We start from the raw sequence: 19375 nt of genomic DNA on the forward strand, positions 1-19375 counted from the left end.
GTATATCAGTTCTATCTAATAACGTATTAGACAGGACTGTTAAACAGATTGTAAACTAATGTAGACGGAGAATGCGAGCACTGTGTGCTCAGGATCTGTCTGAACTGTTCTCAGCATCGTCAAAATAAAAGTAACAACAACAAGCACAGTTCACGTCACTTCAGGCCCTAGCCTAGGGGAACATTAGTTCTCGGGGAACCACACTGGTGGCAAAAACCCCTATTATTATACCATGCATATGTTGACTTTTTTTTATCATTATTTAAAGAAGAAACCAAACCAATATATAGTTGACATTTGAGGTTTAATGCTATAGAAAAACAATAAAAAATTGCATTTTCAGATTGTTTTTTTTATTTGTATACAAAAATATGGCATGCAGTTGCTTCCAACAGTGGTATAAAGCTATTCAATACATCATTCAATCTAAATTGTGATAATCGTAATTAATAATCACAATTACAATTTCAAGGGAATAATCGACGATTATGACTTTTGTCATAATCGTGCAGAACTACATGCCTTAGAAAAAACTTAAGACAAATGTTACGACAAAACAATGGCACTGATGTATTTTAAGATATGTCAGTGCAAGTTGCTTTTAGCTTAAACAGCTCAAACATGCATTTTAGTCTGGGACTAGCTTAAGCCTTTTCTGTGAAACCAGGCATAAAAGATCTAAATGAAATAAGCTTCAAATGTGATAAAAAGGATAAATTAAAAACACACTTCATTGATTACACACTTTTACACCAATTCAGTAACCCTTTACTTCCATTTTCACCCATCCATCTATAAAATGATCCTCAAATTACTTCAGTCACATGTCATCATGGCACTCCTGTCAATCATTCATGGCTCCACCCACAAAGAGATGCACATAGGCTGTAATATTTACTGTGTCCAAAACTCTACAACCTCTTCTTGTTAGGCAGAATAAGAAAGAAACAAAGAAAGTAATATATTATATTATATTATATTATATTATATTATATTATATTATATTATAAAGTATTATATATTAATAAATAAATGTTTAAATGAAAGTATCAAGAACATTATTCATGTGGAAAGAATAATAGGTTGGGTTTTGTCTCTAGTAGGTATTCTTACTTACTGGAAGATTTTCATACACAGACGAGTTCAGTTCGGGTTTACAATCATCAAGTTGATCAGCCTTTACGAATGAAGAGACAAAGTAAAAACAGGAGTGTGTTATTTAAATTTCCATATACTTAGTCAATATAGACATTGAATATTTTCACACTCACATTGAGGAGTGTTTAATTCCTTTTGGCCAAAGGTGAAGAAAGTTTATTATTTTGTAGGAAACACTTACCATTGTGTTCTCATAGACTGGGTCACTAAATTCAACATCACAAGCTTTGCGTCTGTCATGATGAGGTCTGGAATGATTCATCTTTTACATTAAAGAAAAAAACAGAATAGAGAGAAAATGATGTCTATAAACTCACTAGAAAACATCTCACTACATTTAGGCTTTCAATCTTTTAGTTACTAATTCATTTACCTGATCAGTAAAATAACGATAACTTACCTGATATTTGAGCGTGTCATTTTTCTTTTTCAAACACCTGCTTCCCCTTTAAAGACAATGATATTTGTTTCAGTCAAACTATACCAAGTATTTGTATGAAAAAGCACTGCTGATGCACGTGTAAACAGTATACGCATGATGCTTTTGCGCCACATTTTGGTTTGTAACTTCACAAAACAATAGTAAACCATAGTAGATCGCATATCTTTATTTACAGCAGGTGGTCTCGAACGAGCCCAAACACAACATAAGACAATGTGTAGATCAGTGTTTCCAAGTCCACGGTTTTGATCATTGCGTTGTGATCATGGCGCTGTGTTTTTCAATGTCATTTGAAAGTTTAACCAATGGAAACTAGATCTCGGGTGAGGTGGGTGGGTATAGTGGGTAGAGATGATGTGTAGAGACCAATCGGACACAGTTGTAGCACACTTGGATTGGAAACAGAGCTGGAAGATCATCACTCATTAACCGGGATCTTATTACTTGTTTGTTCTATGTAGTTTTTTTGTGCCGTTTACACAAGTAGTTCATATGTTCAGTAAAATCACTTGTTTGGAAGGTTTTTTTTGTTTGGACCCTTGATTAATTACTGTATGTTTCGAAATAAACGGTTAGCCTACCTTAATCCATTGCATGGCTTGAAGACATTAATACACTTAGAATACATAACTACGGCGTGCTCGCTTCTTTTTTCCATGTGTTTCTGCTGCATGTGTTTTGTGCATGAGCTGCACACACCTCAAAACTTAACACTCTAATGATGACCTTAATCGATCATTAATAAGTTTTATTGATTAAATTATTAACAATTAAGTGATAGTCGATTAATTGCTAGCATCCCTAGCTCACGTTCATCATGACGTCTCACTGAATTCACAACCTTCTGACTCAGTCACTCATTCACACACACTACATAGTACCACAGACACATATCTTACCAAATCAGCATCATGATGATCACTGCAGCTCCACAAACCACTCCAATGGATATGTATAATATCACCAGATGTCCTACAAAAGAGTAAAACATCTGAACAGATTCATTTTCTTCACTTTAGAAAGAGTAATGTAAGTAAATGAGCTGCTCTACCTTTAACAGTCACAGTTACAGCGTCTGATCTCTGAGATCCATGTTGATTGTGAGCCTGACAGTAGAAGCGTCCACTCTGTAGTGCACTGAAACTCTGTCCAGATCCAACAGCTGAGCTTTCATTCTCCTTAAACCATCTGAAGTTCAGAGCAGGAGGGTTTGAATCACTGCTGCAGATCAGAGTCACTGAATCTCCCGCCCAAATCTGACCAGACTGAATGATGGACACTGAGACGTTCCTGGGTGGGTCTATAATAGACAAAAGAAAATGTATATTAATGTTTTGTGATTGTTAATCCATTAATTTGGATCATCATTAACTCACACATGATGTTTAAAGTCACAGCATCAGAGTATTTCTCTCCATGTTCATTGATGGATCTGCACTTGTATTTTTTGCTGTCATCAGAGCTGATGTTTGAGATGCTGTAGATTTTTCCAGATCCTACAAACGTTCCTCCTTTAAACCAGCTGAAGTTCAGAGCAGGAGGGTTTGAATCACTGCTGCAGATCAGAGTCACTGAATCTCCTGACACTATTTCACCAGATCCATTTATCAACACTGAGACGTTCCTGGGAGGATCTAAAAGACAAAAATAATCCGTAATGAAATGTGTAGTTCCAAAAATAAAAAAAAAACAATTTTTTCTTTTTTTTTTTAAATAAATAAATGAATCTGTACTCACACATGACATTGAGCTGAACAGCAGGAGAGATGTGATTGTGTCCGTGTACAGCACAGCTATATCTGCCTGCATCCTCTCTTCTGACTGACTGCAGCAGGAGTTCATTGTTTCTGTCTCTTCTCTCAGTTAATGGCTGTGAGTTTCTGTACCAGATGAATGTTGCTCTGTCAGTCAGAGTGCAGCTGCTTTTACATGTCAGACGGACTGAATCTCCCTCTGTCACTCTCTCAGGAGACTCCACCTGAAGATCTGAACACAACACACACATTATATCTAGTGCTGCTGTCATACACTGATTATTATTCAACATAATGCACAGAAGAGAGAAACCTCATGAAAGTCACCTGTGACAGTAAGAGTCACTCCAGGTTTACCAATCCATTTCACCTTATCTTTATCAGTGATGAATCTGAAATAGTACTCGTGTGAATCCTTCAGTGTCACATGACTCAGTCTGATGGTGCAGTTCTGCTGTTTATCTCCCAGATACTGAAGCCTCTGACTGTATTCAGGGTCCTCAGAGAGATCTGGATGCTCTTCATTATTTTTTTCCAGTGTTTTGGTCCAGAACACATTCTTGATCTGATATCCAGTAGGGTATGTATAAGTGCAGCTCATTATCACTGATGAGTCCTTTACTGCACAGATGTGTGAAGGACTGTAGATCACATTCTCATTCTGACTACAGACCCCTAAAAAAAGTTCACACTGAACAAATTAGCAGCAACTTGTGCATAAACAATGCAGTGTGCAAAACTTCCTGGGCATTTCTTAAGTGTTGCAGTGACTCACCGTGAATCATGATCAGAAAGATCAGAGGAAGTGGAGGAGCCATTTTGACTGACATCACTATAGCAACACCTACAACAAATTTACAGTGGCTTATTTTTCAGCTTTAATGTCAGTGTGAAACAACAATAAATACCACTTTATTTATTCAAGAACATGACAGTAAGAGTCATTTTTGCACTACATGAGTTTGTAACTCTTCGTCTTTCCCTGCCCTGTTTTTGACTGACAGACAGCACATCAGACAGTAGGACTCTGTCTGAACGATGGCTTTTAATTCCAAACTGAGAAACTGAGATTGATTTTTTGATTCAGTGCACTACTAATGTTTACAGCATATACTCTGGGGCTCTAGTTGTCACACTTTTACTCAGGAGAATATTTCTCTTAGCAGGCTGCCTTTTTACGGAGTGTCTATTTACACTAAGTGCAAATAGCATCCCTTGTTGGCAAACACTTTTTACACTAGCTCCACTCAAGTTTTAAATAAGATGCGCAGAATTCAACGTCTTTAGTGGTCCAGCAGTAGTGAATAAGGCTTGCAGACCTGACTTTCAATGCGATTGACACAGGTTCAAACCCGCCTTTTGCCGAGCTCACCTTTATTTGAAATAAAAATGAAAATATTGTTCTAAAAGTGGAAGTAGAATGCAAACGAGTGTTTAATAATATTAAAAGTGTTTATTGGGTAGGGTTAGTGGAAGGTGTTGGGTGGGTTTTTATTCTCCCAATAAGGCAGCATCCATTTAATAAATATAATCATTTACACTCTATGATATTATTGCATCCTGTTAATGTACAAAAATACTGAGGTGCAAATAGTATCTGCCAATATAAAGTATAGACCCATTTGGAGCAGACGTCAAAGTTATGTCACTTGCAGCTGCGCGCACATAGTAGTTGCAGAAAAATAGTGGTAGCAAGTGGAGGAAAATGTGCAAAATCCAGAGAATAAGAGAAAAATGTTTTGTTGTGCCTCTCGATGTCGGAATTGGAATGCAAAAAAATATAGTCTTCAATTTTTATCGAACACCGTCGTTGAAGACGCCCTTTGAAGCTAAACGGAGACGTTTATGTTGCAAGTCACAAACTGGACCTGATGAGACACAGGGCAACTAATTAGGCCAACGGACAGTTGGCAGCAACTAATCAGAAAGGAGCAAATCTATTGCCAACCCAATAAATACTTTATTATAAACACTTGTTAGGCACTTTATTTCAACTTTTCAAATATTTTCTTCATTTTAATTAAAAATAAGTGCTTTTCCGATCAGATTTGTGATAGGAAAAGGGAGAAGAGCGAGTTCGGCAAAAGGCGGATTCGAATCCGCGTCAATCGCGTCAAAAGCTATATTCATATGCCATACGCCCTACAACCTGCGATATTACAAAAGTTCAACAGGTCTCATCTTCTTAGTATTTAACTGAAAACATTCGATGGCTTAATTACAGCTTACATGCATTACATTGGACAGTTGTTGGTATTTTAAGCATTATATGAGGTAAATTCCCTGTTTTGGGTTGACGCATGACAACTTACTAGCGTAAAAAGATATAAGTTCATGCTCCTTTTCTCCGCTCCACTGCCGCTGAGAGGCCGCCATCTTGTTTGATTTTTTTCTGAAATCTCCGAACCGATCACATGATCGGCTGCTAACATTCTGATTGGAGGATCTCAAAAAATGGCCCACGACCGATCTTACGTATCCAGATATAAATTTGTTGCTCATTCACAGTGGGAAAAGGCATGATTTTTTTTTTTCCAAACCAGTTCAGTGGAAATCCCGCCCTGGAGCCGATTCTAAACATTTCATTGGCCATGTCAATCACAATAATGATTGCCTACACCCAACCCTGATCCCTAAACCTACCCGTCACTGTAACCTCAGCCAATGAAATTGGTTGCAGGGCAGGGATTTCCGCTGAACCGTTTGGGGAAAAAAATCATGCGTGGGAAAGTGCCCAAGCAACATTGCCCGGCAACATTGCTCAAAAAGTTGCCCCGTGTATCATCACCTTAATAAGTCTACATAATATTCACATATGTAGTTCATAGAGGGCATACATACATACATTAGCAGATACAGCAAGAAATAACATTTAAACCTATAACATTTTACATAAATAACTTAAACATGCCTATAACATTTTTATTTCACAATTCTGACTTTTTTGTTGCATTTGTGTGTTTATATCTCCCAGTTCGGACTGTATAACTCGCAATTGCGAGTTTATTTCACAATTCTGAGGGGAAAAAGTCAGAATTGCAGGATATAAACTTGCAATTCTGAGGAAAAAAGACAGAAAACGAGTATATCTCACAATTCTGATTTTCCTTCTAAGAAATGTGAGATATAAACTCAGATTTGCAAGAAATAAAAGTCAGAATTGTGAGATATAAACTCGAAATCAAATTTTTATTCTTTTATCCTGTGGTTCTATTGACTGCTACTGCAGAAATGTCATTTTCAGCATCTAATTATTATTAACATGTAATAGCTATTTGCACTTATACTTCCTGTATAGAGACACACTTTAATATATAAGTCTTGGATATTAGCAAAGTCCTTTTAAGACAAGTCATTTCACTCGGCAGCCATCTTTGAAACACCTCTCGGGCATTCAAGTGCAGCTGCTATCTCTTTGAATGGGGAAACATCAAATTCTCCAAAGCCATGCTTTCGATTAAATTTCATATTTGAAATCACCAATGAAATCTGACAACAACTGTCTGATAAATTTTGTTTCTAAACACTCGAATCATGACAAAAAACATTATTTTTCAGACTAGATCAAGCTAGAATGCGCATGCGCAGTCCTAAATGTGTGTCTCGCGTCTCATTTCGGAGGTGCGCGTCTGACTGTTTCTATAGGAACCGGAGCTTCTAACAGCCGCTGCAGTGACGCGATGACTTTACCAATCGGTGATTGGCTCTTATTTAGAAGGCGGGACTTAATCCGCCATATTGTGCGTTGCACAGTGACACGTCTTGTGTTATTCTATAGTCTTTGATATAAGTCTATACAATCAGCCTTCCTTATACAGTTATCTGTTGTGTAAAAGATTAAAGTGGATTTTTATCAAGGTGTTTGTCAATAACATACAAAATATTGCTAGAGAAAACATTTTTGTGCTATTAGTCTTTTGAAACCATAGACCAGGGGTGCCCAATAGGTCGATAGCGATCTACCAATCGCTCGTAAAGACGATGCTGGTAGATCGCACACAATTTTAATAAATGCTTTTGTTAATTTTTAGTAAAAAGAAATATAACAATGTCCTTGCTTCTCCTTTTAGTTTCTGTCTGATTTGCTGACTTTAACTAATACATTTTGACAAGGCAAGATTTTTGCTTATTCAGTTGCCATGACAACTAGCCTGCTTCATGCCTTCCAAGAGCTTCGGAGTTCGGCGAACAGAGTGCAAAACTGCAAATCTAGCAGCATTCGGTAGCTTACACAAATGACATTCTTTCACAAAATATAGATCTAAAATATATGTCAACCATTTGAAAATGAGTGGTACCAAGCAAAAAGGCAAAAACTTACCATTTCTAATGCAGAGTGGGAGGAAGAATTTTTTTTTTCACTTTGTCCTTTTCTAAATGCATTTGACTGATCTGCCAAACAAGTATTGCTATTCCAAAGAAAAAAAAAAAAAACGTTGAGAGACATTTTTGGACTCTTCATAAAAATTATGACAACGATTTTCTTGCAAAAAGCGCACTTAGAAGAACAAAGGTGAAAGAACTGAAATCTCAATTAACTGGTCAACAGTCACTTTTTACTCGCCCAGGCCTAAAAGCAAAGGCAGCCACGGAGGCATCATTCCGGGTGAGTCACACCATCGTCAAACATAAAAAATAATTTCAAGATGGACAAATGGTAAAAGATGCATTTGTCGAGGCAGCAGATTCATTGTTTCGGGATTTTAAAAACAAATCTGAGATTGTGTCCGCTATCAAAGCTGTACAAGTACAAGGAGCCAAGTATAAGGAGGAGGATGCTTTTCCCGACTTCCTTAACTATCATTGTATTATACACCAACAAGCTCTATGTGCGAAAATGCTGAACATGAAAGAGATCGCAGATGTGTCCATGAAAATCGTCTGCTCAATACGTGCACGCTCACTTCAGAGACGGCTGTTTCGTGCGTATTTGGAGGAAGCTGACTGCAGCCACACAGATCTCCTGCTCCATACAGATGTCAGGTGGTTAAGCAGGGGCAAATTCTTGGAAAGATTTCTCAAGCTGCTGCCTGAGATAAAGGAGATTCATGGGAAATCGTTTTTCAGATGAACCCAATCAGCATTGGAGGATGAGATTTTAGCACTGCAGACTGACATTCAGGTGAAGGCGAGGGCAAGTGGACAGGTTTGGAGCCTTCTTGCAGAAGACAAGTATCCAAATATCCGAAAATGTGCCACCTCACTAACTGCACTGTTTGGCTCAACTTATTTATGTGAATCAGCCTTTTCTCACATGAAGATTATTAAATCAAAACACCGGTCCACCATGACTAATGACAATTTGGAGGCTTGTTTGTGACTATCTATCAGTAGCTACTGCCCAGATTATGCAAAACTGTCTGAAATGTATTTTTTGAAATTAAACTGCGTGTTTTTTGGTTGGTAGATCTCATTGAGTTATTTTAAAAGTAGATTATCACGCAAAAAAAGTGTGGGCACCCCTGCCATAGACACAGCCCTGTGACAACTAGCCCCAACCAGTCTCCCATAAATCCCCACACTTAAAATATTTGACAGAACGGTTATAAAATCAAGCTCTTACCCGTTTCACCAACACTCATGATCAGAGACAGCACTACAAATGATCAGGCTGGAACCAGTATTGGTATTTTCACACTGAAGGACACGTGATTAACACATTATATTTTATTTTGAGGTTTTGACACCTCAACTAGTGCAGATCAAGCAGAAGAAGAGTTTTAACTGATGACCTCAGACTAAAGTTAAACTGCGAGACACTTTATGTTATGCTCATATGTGATGATATTTTCAAACTTGGAAATATCTATATTCAATAAGTTGCATACAGATGATGATGACAAGGAACGTGATCTTGAGAGAGAGAAAATAATAGCTTGAATGACTATACTTTAATTTGCATATGCAGACCAACTATCCTGGAATGGGAACTGATGGAGGTGGGATTGTAAAACACTGGAAGGTATTGCAGTGGCAGTGATGTAAAAAAAAAATATATTTCATCAACAGCTTCACCAGCTATACATTTCATAAACCTCTAATTCACAAATGAATTAATAGCAATAGAAGTTAAACAAAGAACTTAAATCACGGTGATGAAGCAGAATTGATTCATCTGAATGTGTAAAAGTTTTTATCATTTTATCTTGCAGCCTTGTTCTCGAATGCATCATGTCCTTAAACATGGTCACAAATACAGTTTCCTCTTTAGTACAGTAAGTGTGAAAACCAAACACGTGAAACTTTGACAGCAGCATCACAGTGTGATCACGTGACCTTTATAAGCGATGGAGAGACATCACAGGAGGAAGAGGAAATCAGTCCTGTCAGAGTAAAGCTTGAGGCTTTTTATCACATGTCCAATATGGCGGCTCTAGTAATGGTAGTCCCGCCTACTGAATAAAATTAGTAATCGTGTCACTGTAGCTGCACTTAGAAGCTCCGATATCTATAGAAGCAGTTCTGAGAGGCGCGCTCAGGACTGCACATGTGCATTGACTTGAAAAACCTGAAATAACTTTTTAAAAGCTATTTGATCATCAAAAACAACATTTATGGTTCATGTCAGATTTTACTGCTGATTTGAAATATGTTATTAAAATGTGACTTTGGCCAGCAGTTTTTCAGTGTATTTCACCATCCAGGCAGAAAGGAGTTGGTCTTGCATGAGTGAAAAAGCTGCCTGAAAGTGTTGCAAATAAACTGACTTTCCTTGAAAGGGACTTTGATTATGTTTGACCAGCAAAAGCTGAAGCTCCAGTGACTAAAGTCGGCAATGAAATGAAAGTTGCAACTGACTTCACTTCCATATTGTGACACATTTCAAAGTGAAATGGCCTATCAAACAAGACAAAAACAGTGTGCGACTTGATTTATCCATCAGTTGTTGCAGTGATCCATGGATGAGTCAACTAGACTACTAGTATTAACACTATTGAATGAAAGATGAATTCAAAATATTCAATTTTAAAATTGTATTTACTAGAACAATTGTATTCCTACACTGAGCATTAAAAGGATTAAAGTGACATAAAAAACAAAACAAAAAAACAAAAAAAAAAAAAACAATAAACTATTAGCATTAATGATAACCAACTATAAACAAACAAGTCACAATGCATAAAGCAACAATATATTTTCATGATGACATTACTTCCGGCCATAAGTCATCGACTTCAACTTGTATCCATTGTCACATTTTCCTCAATCTTCTCAAAATACTCCAGTAAATCTTCATCAGACACTCCTGTCAATCATCCAGGCTCCACCCACACAGTCACATGGAGACTGTAAAATGTTTTGGTGTGTACCATCATCACTACAGCATATTCCTGTTAGTCTGAGACAAAAATGAGATCCGTTTAAAAAATGTAACCATTAACCACAGGGTCCTCAGACAGATCTGAAGGCTCTACACCCTGTTGTTTAGGGCCTTTGGTCCAGAACACTTTCATGATCTGATGTTCAGTAGGGTATGTATGAGTCCTTTGGTGCACAGATGTGTGAAGGACTGTCACTGAATACATCTGAAATGATTTTCTTTATTCAAATTTACTGCGTCTGCAGTGCTGGAGGATGTTGAAAAGCAGAAATAGGTCTGGCTTACCAGAAATCATGAGCAGAAAGATCAGAGGAAGAGGAGGAGCCATTCTAACTGACATCACAATCAAGACACTTATTTTAGCTTCTGTGAAGGAGAATCTCATGAAATTCATCATGAACAAGTTCAGGTCATTGTGAGATTATTGTAATAACAGTAAAATTACCATGTTTTTAATGCAAATTTATAATACTTTTTTCATTTGATTCTCAGGTAAAACATCACTTGGACATTTTTTGGTGCAATTCACCCATGAATGAACAGGTCAAATTTGAGTAAACAACCATTTTTATTTTAAGAAAATGGAATTTAAGGAGTAGCTACAGTGAACAAATTAAAAGAAATCTTACAATTTTTTCAGCAATGGAACAAAACAAATGAAGCAGCATCCCTCAATGCATGAGAATTAGCCAAACGAAGAAATAAAGAAAGAAAGAGGGAGTGAAAAGAGACGAGAACATGCAAAGTTCTTGACATTTTCAAAGTGTTTCTTTAAGATGTGTGTGATTTTCACATGCAGTTAAACTTTTATTTCTTCACAGACAGGATTGTCTCAGATACTGAGTCCCTGCTGAGTGAACAAATGCAAGATCATCTTTACTAAAAGTCTCACTTCCTCTTTTGTGTGTTGATAATAGGCCTGCATTAAACCTTTATGTAAATCCTGATCTGACAGAAGCTGTATCCTGTACAACACAGACACTCACTGACCCTTGTTCCGCAAAGCTTTAATTCATGAAAACCAAGGAGGGAATTTAGTTGCAAGATGGAGTGGGATTTGTCATTCCACTAACTAGACTGAAGGCCTACTGCACGGTATACATTATTACTGGCAATAACACTCACCTCCACCAGCACTTTACAACTCACTGCTGCTCATGCAAACACATTCACTCTCTCATTAGATGAAGAAATGTCTGTCAATTCGAATAACTAAAGAAGTGCAAACAAGTGTCACCAGCAGGTGGTGCAAAGACATGGAGAACAAAATCAGTGATTCACGTAGCATATGAAAATTCTACTTAAATTTGGCATAAAATCAAAATCTATTCGACTCTATTTACTTAGTGCACATTACTAGTCTTGTGCTGAACAATTCATGCATGCTAGCTGATTCACAAAAAAAACCCTTTTTTTTTTGCCTTTGTAATCTTTGATCAAAATCTGAAAATGTACTTCCCCTCTAGAATGGCTTTCCTTCTCTGATGATGTCAGTTTGACGCCCTCCAACTGCCAGTCTCCTGGGAGCTTTGACAACGAGCTGAATGAAACATCCCCTTTTCTAGTCACGCCCTCTATTTTTCTCATTCAGTATAGACCATATGATGCCCCGCCCCCTTTCAGCTCTGCACTCGTTGTGTTCTGTCTTCCAGTTTGTACACTATATTGCCAAAAGTATTGGGACACCCCTCCAAATCATTGAATTCAGGTGTTCCAATCACTTCCATGGCCACAGGTGTATAAAATCAAGTACCTAGGCATGCAGACTGCTTCTACAAACATTTGTGAAAGAATGGGTCACTCTTAGGATCTCAGTGAATTCAAGCGTGGTACTGTGATAGGTTGCCACCTGTGCAATAAGTCAATTCATGAAATTTCCTCACTACTAAACATTCCACGGTCAACTGTTAGTGGTATCATGACAAAGTGGAAGCAATTGGGAACAACAGCAACTCAGCCACATAAAATCATAGAGCGGGGTCAGTGCATGCTGAGGCGCACAGTGCGCAGAAGTCGCCAACTTTCTGCAGAGTCAATAGCTACAGACCTCCAAACTTCGTGTGGCAATCCGATGGACGAGTCTGGGTTTGGCAGTTGCCAGGAGAACGGTACTTGCCTGACTGCATTGTGCCAAGTGTAAAGTTTGGTGGAGGGGGGATTATGGTGTGGGGTTGTTTTTCAGGGGTTGGGCTTGGCCCCTTAGTTCCAGTGAAAGGAACTCTTAATGCTTCAACATACCAAGACATTTTGGTCAAAAATTCCCATAAACACACTCCTAAACCTTGTGGAAAGTATTCCCAGAAGAGTTGAAGCTGTTATAGCTGCAAAGAGTGGGCCAACTCCATATTAAACCCTACAGATTAAGAATGGGATGTCATTAAAGTTCATGTGCACGTAAAGGCAGGCATCCCAAAACTTTTGGCAATATAGTGTATTTCCACAGCATGAAGGTAAGATCTTATGTATTTATAAATAAGGCTGTCGGTGACATTAAACGTCATCACACTGAACAGGTACGGCTTTTACAGCCTCATTATGCTTATAATTGTGCTCTTATAAACTACTTTAACTCAAACTTTCTGGGGAAATGTTTTTAGATAAAAACTTGTCGGTTGATAAAAAAGTTGTCGGAAGCATAATCATGGTGACGTTGAAGTCGTGGGACCATGATGTTAGTTTGTTTATAGCCTACCTTTAGCTTTTTAATTCTGGCAATTGAATTTAGACTTCAATTTTCGTAAAAGTGGTGTTCATCTCTGAAAACTATCTTGATGGATAAACTTTTATTGATCACAGAGCTTAATCCAAAAGTCTATGGAAAAATCCTATTGGGTTTTTGTCGAGGGACCCTTACGCAAAGAAAATGTATTTCCCTTTATATATGAATGATCAACATATTAAATGATATGATGGTATATTTGAAAATATACAGAATAATATACTGTGTAAATATATTACAATATATTGAATAATACATAAGAAATTGTCGCTTTTCATATACTGAAAAATATGTGAGAATATATATTTAATAATATATCATAACATATGCAATTTTATATTCAGTAATACACTTCATAATATATAGATGTATATGTGATCAGATATGGTACGGCATATGTATATTTATTGCTGATATATTTATTCATGCAGTATAAAAACATATTTAGAAAAATATATATAATTATATTTTATAATTATAGACATTATAAATGCTTCATATTTGAAAAATTATAATATATATATATATATATATATATATATATATATATATATATATTATTATTTTATTTTATTTTTTTACAGAATGTACACTTTTTTGTACATAATTATCATGATATAGTAAATAATACTCCACTACAATTAGCTGTTCTTGCAATGATATTTTTATTAGGTAATTATTCATTTACATAATATCTGAATCTCTAGAATCTGGATACAATTTGACTTCTAAATGACATTTAAATATTGACATTTAAATATTTACCATCATTCAACATATGTGTCATAAGAGCCACAATGCATAGTACAGTGAAATGCAGAAAAGATAAAGTTTATTACGTTAAGTATTTTGCTTATTCTTGTGGATTTTTATGTACAGGTTTTGTCTACAGATTCAAAATGGCCAGTTCGTCTTCTGTATTTTATTATTACACAGCTCGCTCAAATACTTTCCGTCTGCAGAATCGCTCCGAGCTTGAGATTGAAAACCCGAAGTGGAGCTCGAACGGCGGATTACATGACGCTTTGAACTGGGAGGAGAATGTCTGTTGCTCCGCTCCACCAATTTATATTATTCCGGTCCAGCTTTCAGCCTGTGTTTCGGTTAGTCACTCACTGTTGGAGTGACTAACCGTCATCGTCGTCGTTGGAGGAAGAATATGGACGAACTTCAAGTTGAAACGTAAGTTGCTATATTAAGGACTTGTTTATTGAAATGTGGTTGTTCCGATCTACAGCAAGATTGCGGCAGTGTAATTTTGTTTAGTATTATAATTATTATATTAATAATTTGACTAAATAGTTTGTTTTTCTCTAGCAAACTCTAAATGTAATGCTCTTTAATATTTGTTATGCTGTTATTCTGATGTATTTAATGACAGAAAATTGTGGAATCGTACAACTAGAGCCTTATTTTTTCTGCATTTCATTTGAAACATGATCGATACTGATACTAAAGGTTAAAAACATTAATAATGTAAGCTCCATACGTGATAAAAAAAACAAAACAAACAACAACAACAACAAAAAACATAAAAAAGCACTTAAGTGATTACACACTTTTATATCAATTCATTAACCGTTTACTTCCATTTTCACCCATCCATCTATAAAATGATCCCCAAATTACTTCAGTCACAGGTCATCACGACACTCCTGTCAATCATTCAGGGCCCCACCCACAAAGAGGTGCATAAAGTCTGTAATGTATTTGCTTTGTGTTCAAAATATTACAGCCTCTTTTTGTTAGGCTGATTAAGAAAGAAAGAAAGAAAGAAAGTGAAAACATATTAATAGCGAAATATTTAAATAAAAGCATCAAGAACATTAGTCATGAGGAAAGGCTAATATATCTGGCTTTGTGTCTATCTAGTGGGTATTCTTACTGGAAGATTTTCATACACAGATGAGTTCAGAGCCGAGTTGAGCAGCCTTTATGAATGAAAAAACAGGATTGTGTTATTTAAATTCCCATATACTTAGAGACATTTGATATTTTCACACTGACATTGATGAGTGTTTAATTCCTTTTGGATAAAAGTGTAGGCAATCCTCATTTAGAACATTTATCCTTGAATTTCCATATTCACTCAATTCAACATCACAAGCTTTGCGGCTTTCATGATGAGGTCTGGATTGAACCATCTGTGCCATTACGAAAAACAGAATAGAGAGAAAATAAATAATTTCTATAAAAACTCACTAGATAAAGTCACAACTACATTCAGACTTTTTAATCTTTTAATTACCAATTAATGTACCTGATCAGTAAACTACTGATAACCAAATAAATTGTTCTCACCTGAGACTCCTGTGTGTCATTTCTCTTTTTCATACACCTGATTCCCCTTTAAAGACAATGATTTGACACAATTACAACCAGTCAGAACTTATTTGATGTTTAATTCAGAGATGCACCAATTGCAGTTTTCTTGGCCGATTCCGATTTCCAGTTTTTTTGTAAGCCTGACCTGCCGATACCAATTTTTGCAGATTCAGATTTTCTTTCTAAGAACTGTAATTGACAGCATATACAAACAAAAATGTACTTTTCTTTAGAACAAAACTTTATTTTCATAATAAAATAAATTATTAAACATTACAATTTCCCCCAAACTGCACCAAGTTACAGGATCTCTGTGACTGGAAAGAGGTAGAAATAACAGTTAACTGAAAATAAGCTTCTGCAACAGGTTCATCAAGTGCATGGTCTGCCCCTCCAGAATAGCCAAAAGCGCCCATTTCACTTGGTCCTTAACTTCTGCTGAAAAGTAGCGATTCTTGTACCTTTTGCATAAACAAAGACAAGAAGGATTGGTCAAATTATTGTGGTTTTTGCAGTGGCCACTCCATGATCTGTGTATGCCCTTCTCTCCAAAAGCCATTTAAGTGCAGTGATGGCTGGAATGACGTCAGCGGCTGTTGCTGTCGAGGAGCTAATTTTCTTTGTGAGTTCCTCAAAAGGTGCGAGCAGGCTCATGACGTTCTCAATAAGCCCCCACTGATGCATGTTGAGTGTGGCTGGCAGATCATGTTCAGCAGCGTATGCCCCCAAAGTGTGTCTGTGTAGCCCCTGCCCGATCCAAGCGGGACACAAATCCAGGCCCTTTGCCGGGTTGCCTTCATCAAGTGCTTTGCTTATGTTTCTTCCATTGTCTCGAAGCACGACATGAACCCTGTTTCTTGTCTAAACCCCACCGCTGCAACATTGTGTCAAATGTTGTTGCCGTGTTGGCAGAAGTATGAAACCCTGTCATTTCTTGACAGTGCAAAAGTAATTGTTGTCGCTGGAACTCTTTGTCCACCCAGGTAGCAGTCAGGCTCCACATTGACATTAAGCTTACGTTGGATGTCCAAATATCAGTTGAAAAACTGATATTACTGGTTTTGTTGTTCCGTGCTCTTTCGTGATGAGGTTTCCCCACAGTTTACTTTAGCCTTACAAGTTTTACAAATTGCAAACTTTGTGTCTTCTACACTCACAGTGAAGAACTTCCACGCCAACGACATGTTTACATGTGGCTGTGAACGTGAGCGCAGCTGGGACGTCAACGTTTTGGCCGCGCTCATGCTCACAGCCGCATGTAGTAGGGGGATTGGCTCGGAATCGGAAAGACGTGAGACTGAACGGCCGGTCACCATGCAGAAAATTGGCTGATTCTGATCTCTGGCCGGTCAATCGGTGCATCTCTATAATTCACAGTTATGAGTGAAGAGATTTCTCTATGGGCCATTTTTAATGTGATGAAATCTGGTGTATCTTCAGGATTTACTGCAGTAATGATATGAGCTTCAGACTTCCTCATTTAATAACCAACTGAGTAGCTGTCAGTGTGGAAAGAGAGGATTGAAAACTGGAAATTTTGCGTTGGCTCATATTCATCATGACGTCTCACTGAATTCACAACCTTCAGACTCAGTCACTCATTCACACACACTACATAGTACCACAGACACATATCTTACCAAATCAGCATCATGATGATCACTGCAGCTCCACAAACCACTCCAGTGGATATGTATAATATTACCACATGTCCTGCAACTGAGACAAAAGAGTAAAACATCTGAACAGATTCATTTTCTTCAATTTAGAATTTAGTAATGTAAGTGTATGAGCTGCTCTACCTTTAACAGTCACAGTTACAGCGTCTGATCTCTGAGATCCATGTTGATTGTGAGCCTGACAGTAGAAGCGTCCACTCTGTAGTGCACTGAAACTCTGTCCAGATCCAACAGCTGAGCTTTCATTCTCCTTAAACCAGCTGAAGTTCAGAGCTGGAGGGTTTGAATCACTGCTGCAGATCAGAGTCACTGAATCTCTCGCCCAAATCTGACCAGACTGAATGATGAGCACAGAGACGTTCCTGGGTGGGTCTATAATAGACAAAAGAAAATAATTAATGTTTTGCTATTGTAAATTCATTAATTTGATGATTACCACAGTTACGGAACTCTTATAATTAACTCACACATGACATTTAAAGTCACATTATCAGAGTATTTCTCTCCATGTTCATTGATGGACTTGCACTTGTATTTTTCACTGTCATCAGAGCTGATCTTTGAGATTCTGTAGATTCTTCCAGATCCAACAAATGTTTCTCCTTTAAACCAGCTGAAGTTCAGAGCAGGAGGGTTTGAATCACTGCTGCAGTTCAGAGTCACTGAATCTCCTGACACTATTTCACCAGATGGACTGATGGACACTGAGACGTTGTTAGGTGCATCTAAAAGTGACAAAAATGAAATCCTTAAATCATCTCATTCAAAGATAATCTCCAGTTTTTAAAAAGAACAAATGAATCTGTACTCACACATGACATTGAGCTCAACAGCAGGAGAGATGTGATTGTGTCCGTGTACAGCACAGCTATATCTGCCTGCATCCTCTCTTCTGACTGACTGCAGCAGGAGTTCATTGTTTCTGTCTCTTCTCTCAGTTAATGGCTGTGAGTTTCTGTACCAGATGAATGTTGCTCTGTCAGTCAGATTGCAGCTGCTTTTACATGTCAGACGGACTGAATCTCCCTCTGTCACTCTCTCAGGAGACTCCACCTGAAGATCTGAACACAACACACACATTATATCTAGTGCTGCTGTCATACACTGATTATTATCCAACAGAAGATAAGTGAAACCTCATGAAAGTCACCTGTAACATTAAGAGTCACTCCTGGTTTACCCAGCCATTTTTCTTCATCAGTGAAGATCCATATCTTCTGTTTATTAGTGGTGAATCTGAAATAGTACTTGTGTGAATCCTCCAGTGTCACATGACTCAGTCTGATGGTGCAGTTCTGCTGTTTATCTCCCAGATACTGAAGCCTCTGACTGTATTCAGGGTCCTCAGACAGATCTGGAAACTCTCCATTATCTTTTACCAGTGTTTTTGTCCAGAAGACTCTCATGATCTGATGTCCAGTAGGGTATGTATAAGTGCAGTTCATTATCACTGATGAGTTCTTTAGTGCACAGATGTGTGAAGGACTGTAACTCACACCCCAGTCAGCACTAGAAACACCTGAAACACAGAATTCATTCTGGACAATTTAGCAGCTGAATGTGCATGAAAAATGCAGTATCAAATTTCTTGTGTTCTGAAGTGTTGCATTGACTCACCGTGAATCATGAGCAGAAAGATCAGAGGAAGAGGAGGAGCCATTCTTACTGTCTGACTACCAATACCTACAACAAATGTACAGAGGCTTGTTTTTAATTTTTAAGTTGTTGATTCTGTCTCCTTTTTATTTATTCTCGTATTTATTATCATGCCTCATTGCAGCATTAGATGTTTAAAATCGAATATACTATAGCGTTTCACTACTAGGAGTAATCAGGCTGGTTCTTTCTCATTTTGAGACTTTATTAAAGAACTGCAGGGTTACTGTTTTGGCCGTAACCCACGCCGTACATAACAGAAAAAGAGAAATATAGCTGAAATATATTGCTGCTCTCACTCTTGAACTCACTCGGACTCGC

The 19375-nt window shown here is 37.5% G+C and overlaps 1 protein-coding gene across 4 annotated transcripts; it reads right to left on the reverse strand.

Annotated features, from left to right (window-relative positions):
- Positions 1-285: 285 nt before the first annotated feature.
- LOC127497277 (B-cell receptor CD22-like) lies at positions 286-19077 on the reverse strand. Of its 4 annotated transcripts, none has more exons than XM_051865763.1 (11): positions 5667-5790; positions 4130-4198; positions 3682-4029; positions 3338-3586; positions 2977-3234; positions 2652-2900; positions 2500-2572; positions 1559-1604; positions 1340-1420; positions 1118-1177; positions 286-920 (listed from the first exon to the last, which is right to left on the reverse strand). In XM_051865763.1, exons 1-11 carry the CDS (start codon positions 5728-5730, stop codon positions 912-914), a joined length of 1506 nt encoding a protein of 501 aa, XP_051721723.1. In that variant the 5' UTR covers positions 5731-5790; the 3' UTR covers positions 286-911. The 4 variants fall into 4 exon arrangements, with proteins under 4 accessions (XP_051721723.1, XP_051721638.1, XP_051721791.1 ...); XM_051865678.1 differs by having other exon boundaries at positions 286-923; positions 5667-5787; XM_051865831.1 differs by lacking the exons at positions 2652-2900; positions 2977-3234; positions 3338-3586; ... (1 more) ...; positions 4130-4198; positions 5667-5790 and adding exons at positions 17522-17770; positions 17866-18123; positions 18211-18459; positions 18549-18917; positions 19016-19077 and having other exon boundaries at positions 286-923.
- Positions 19078-19375: the final 298 nt, after the last annotated feature.

The sequence above is a fragment of the Ctenopharyngodon idella genome, chromosome 1 (assembly GCF_019924925.1).
Source record: "Ctenopharyngodon idella isolate HZGC_01 chromosome 1, HZGC01, whole genome shotgun sequence".
NCBI lineage: Eukaryota > Metazoa > Chordata > Actinopteri > Cypriniformes > Xenocyprididae > Ctenopharyngodon > Ctenopharyngodon idella.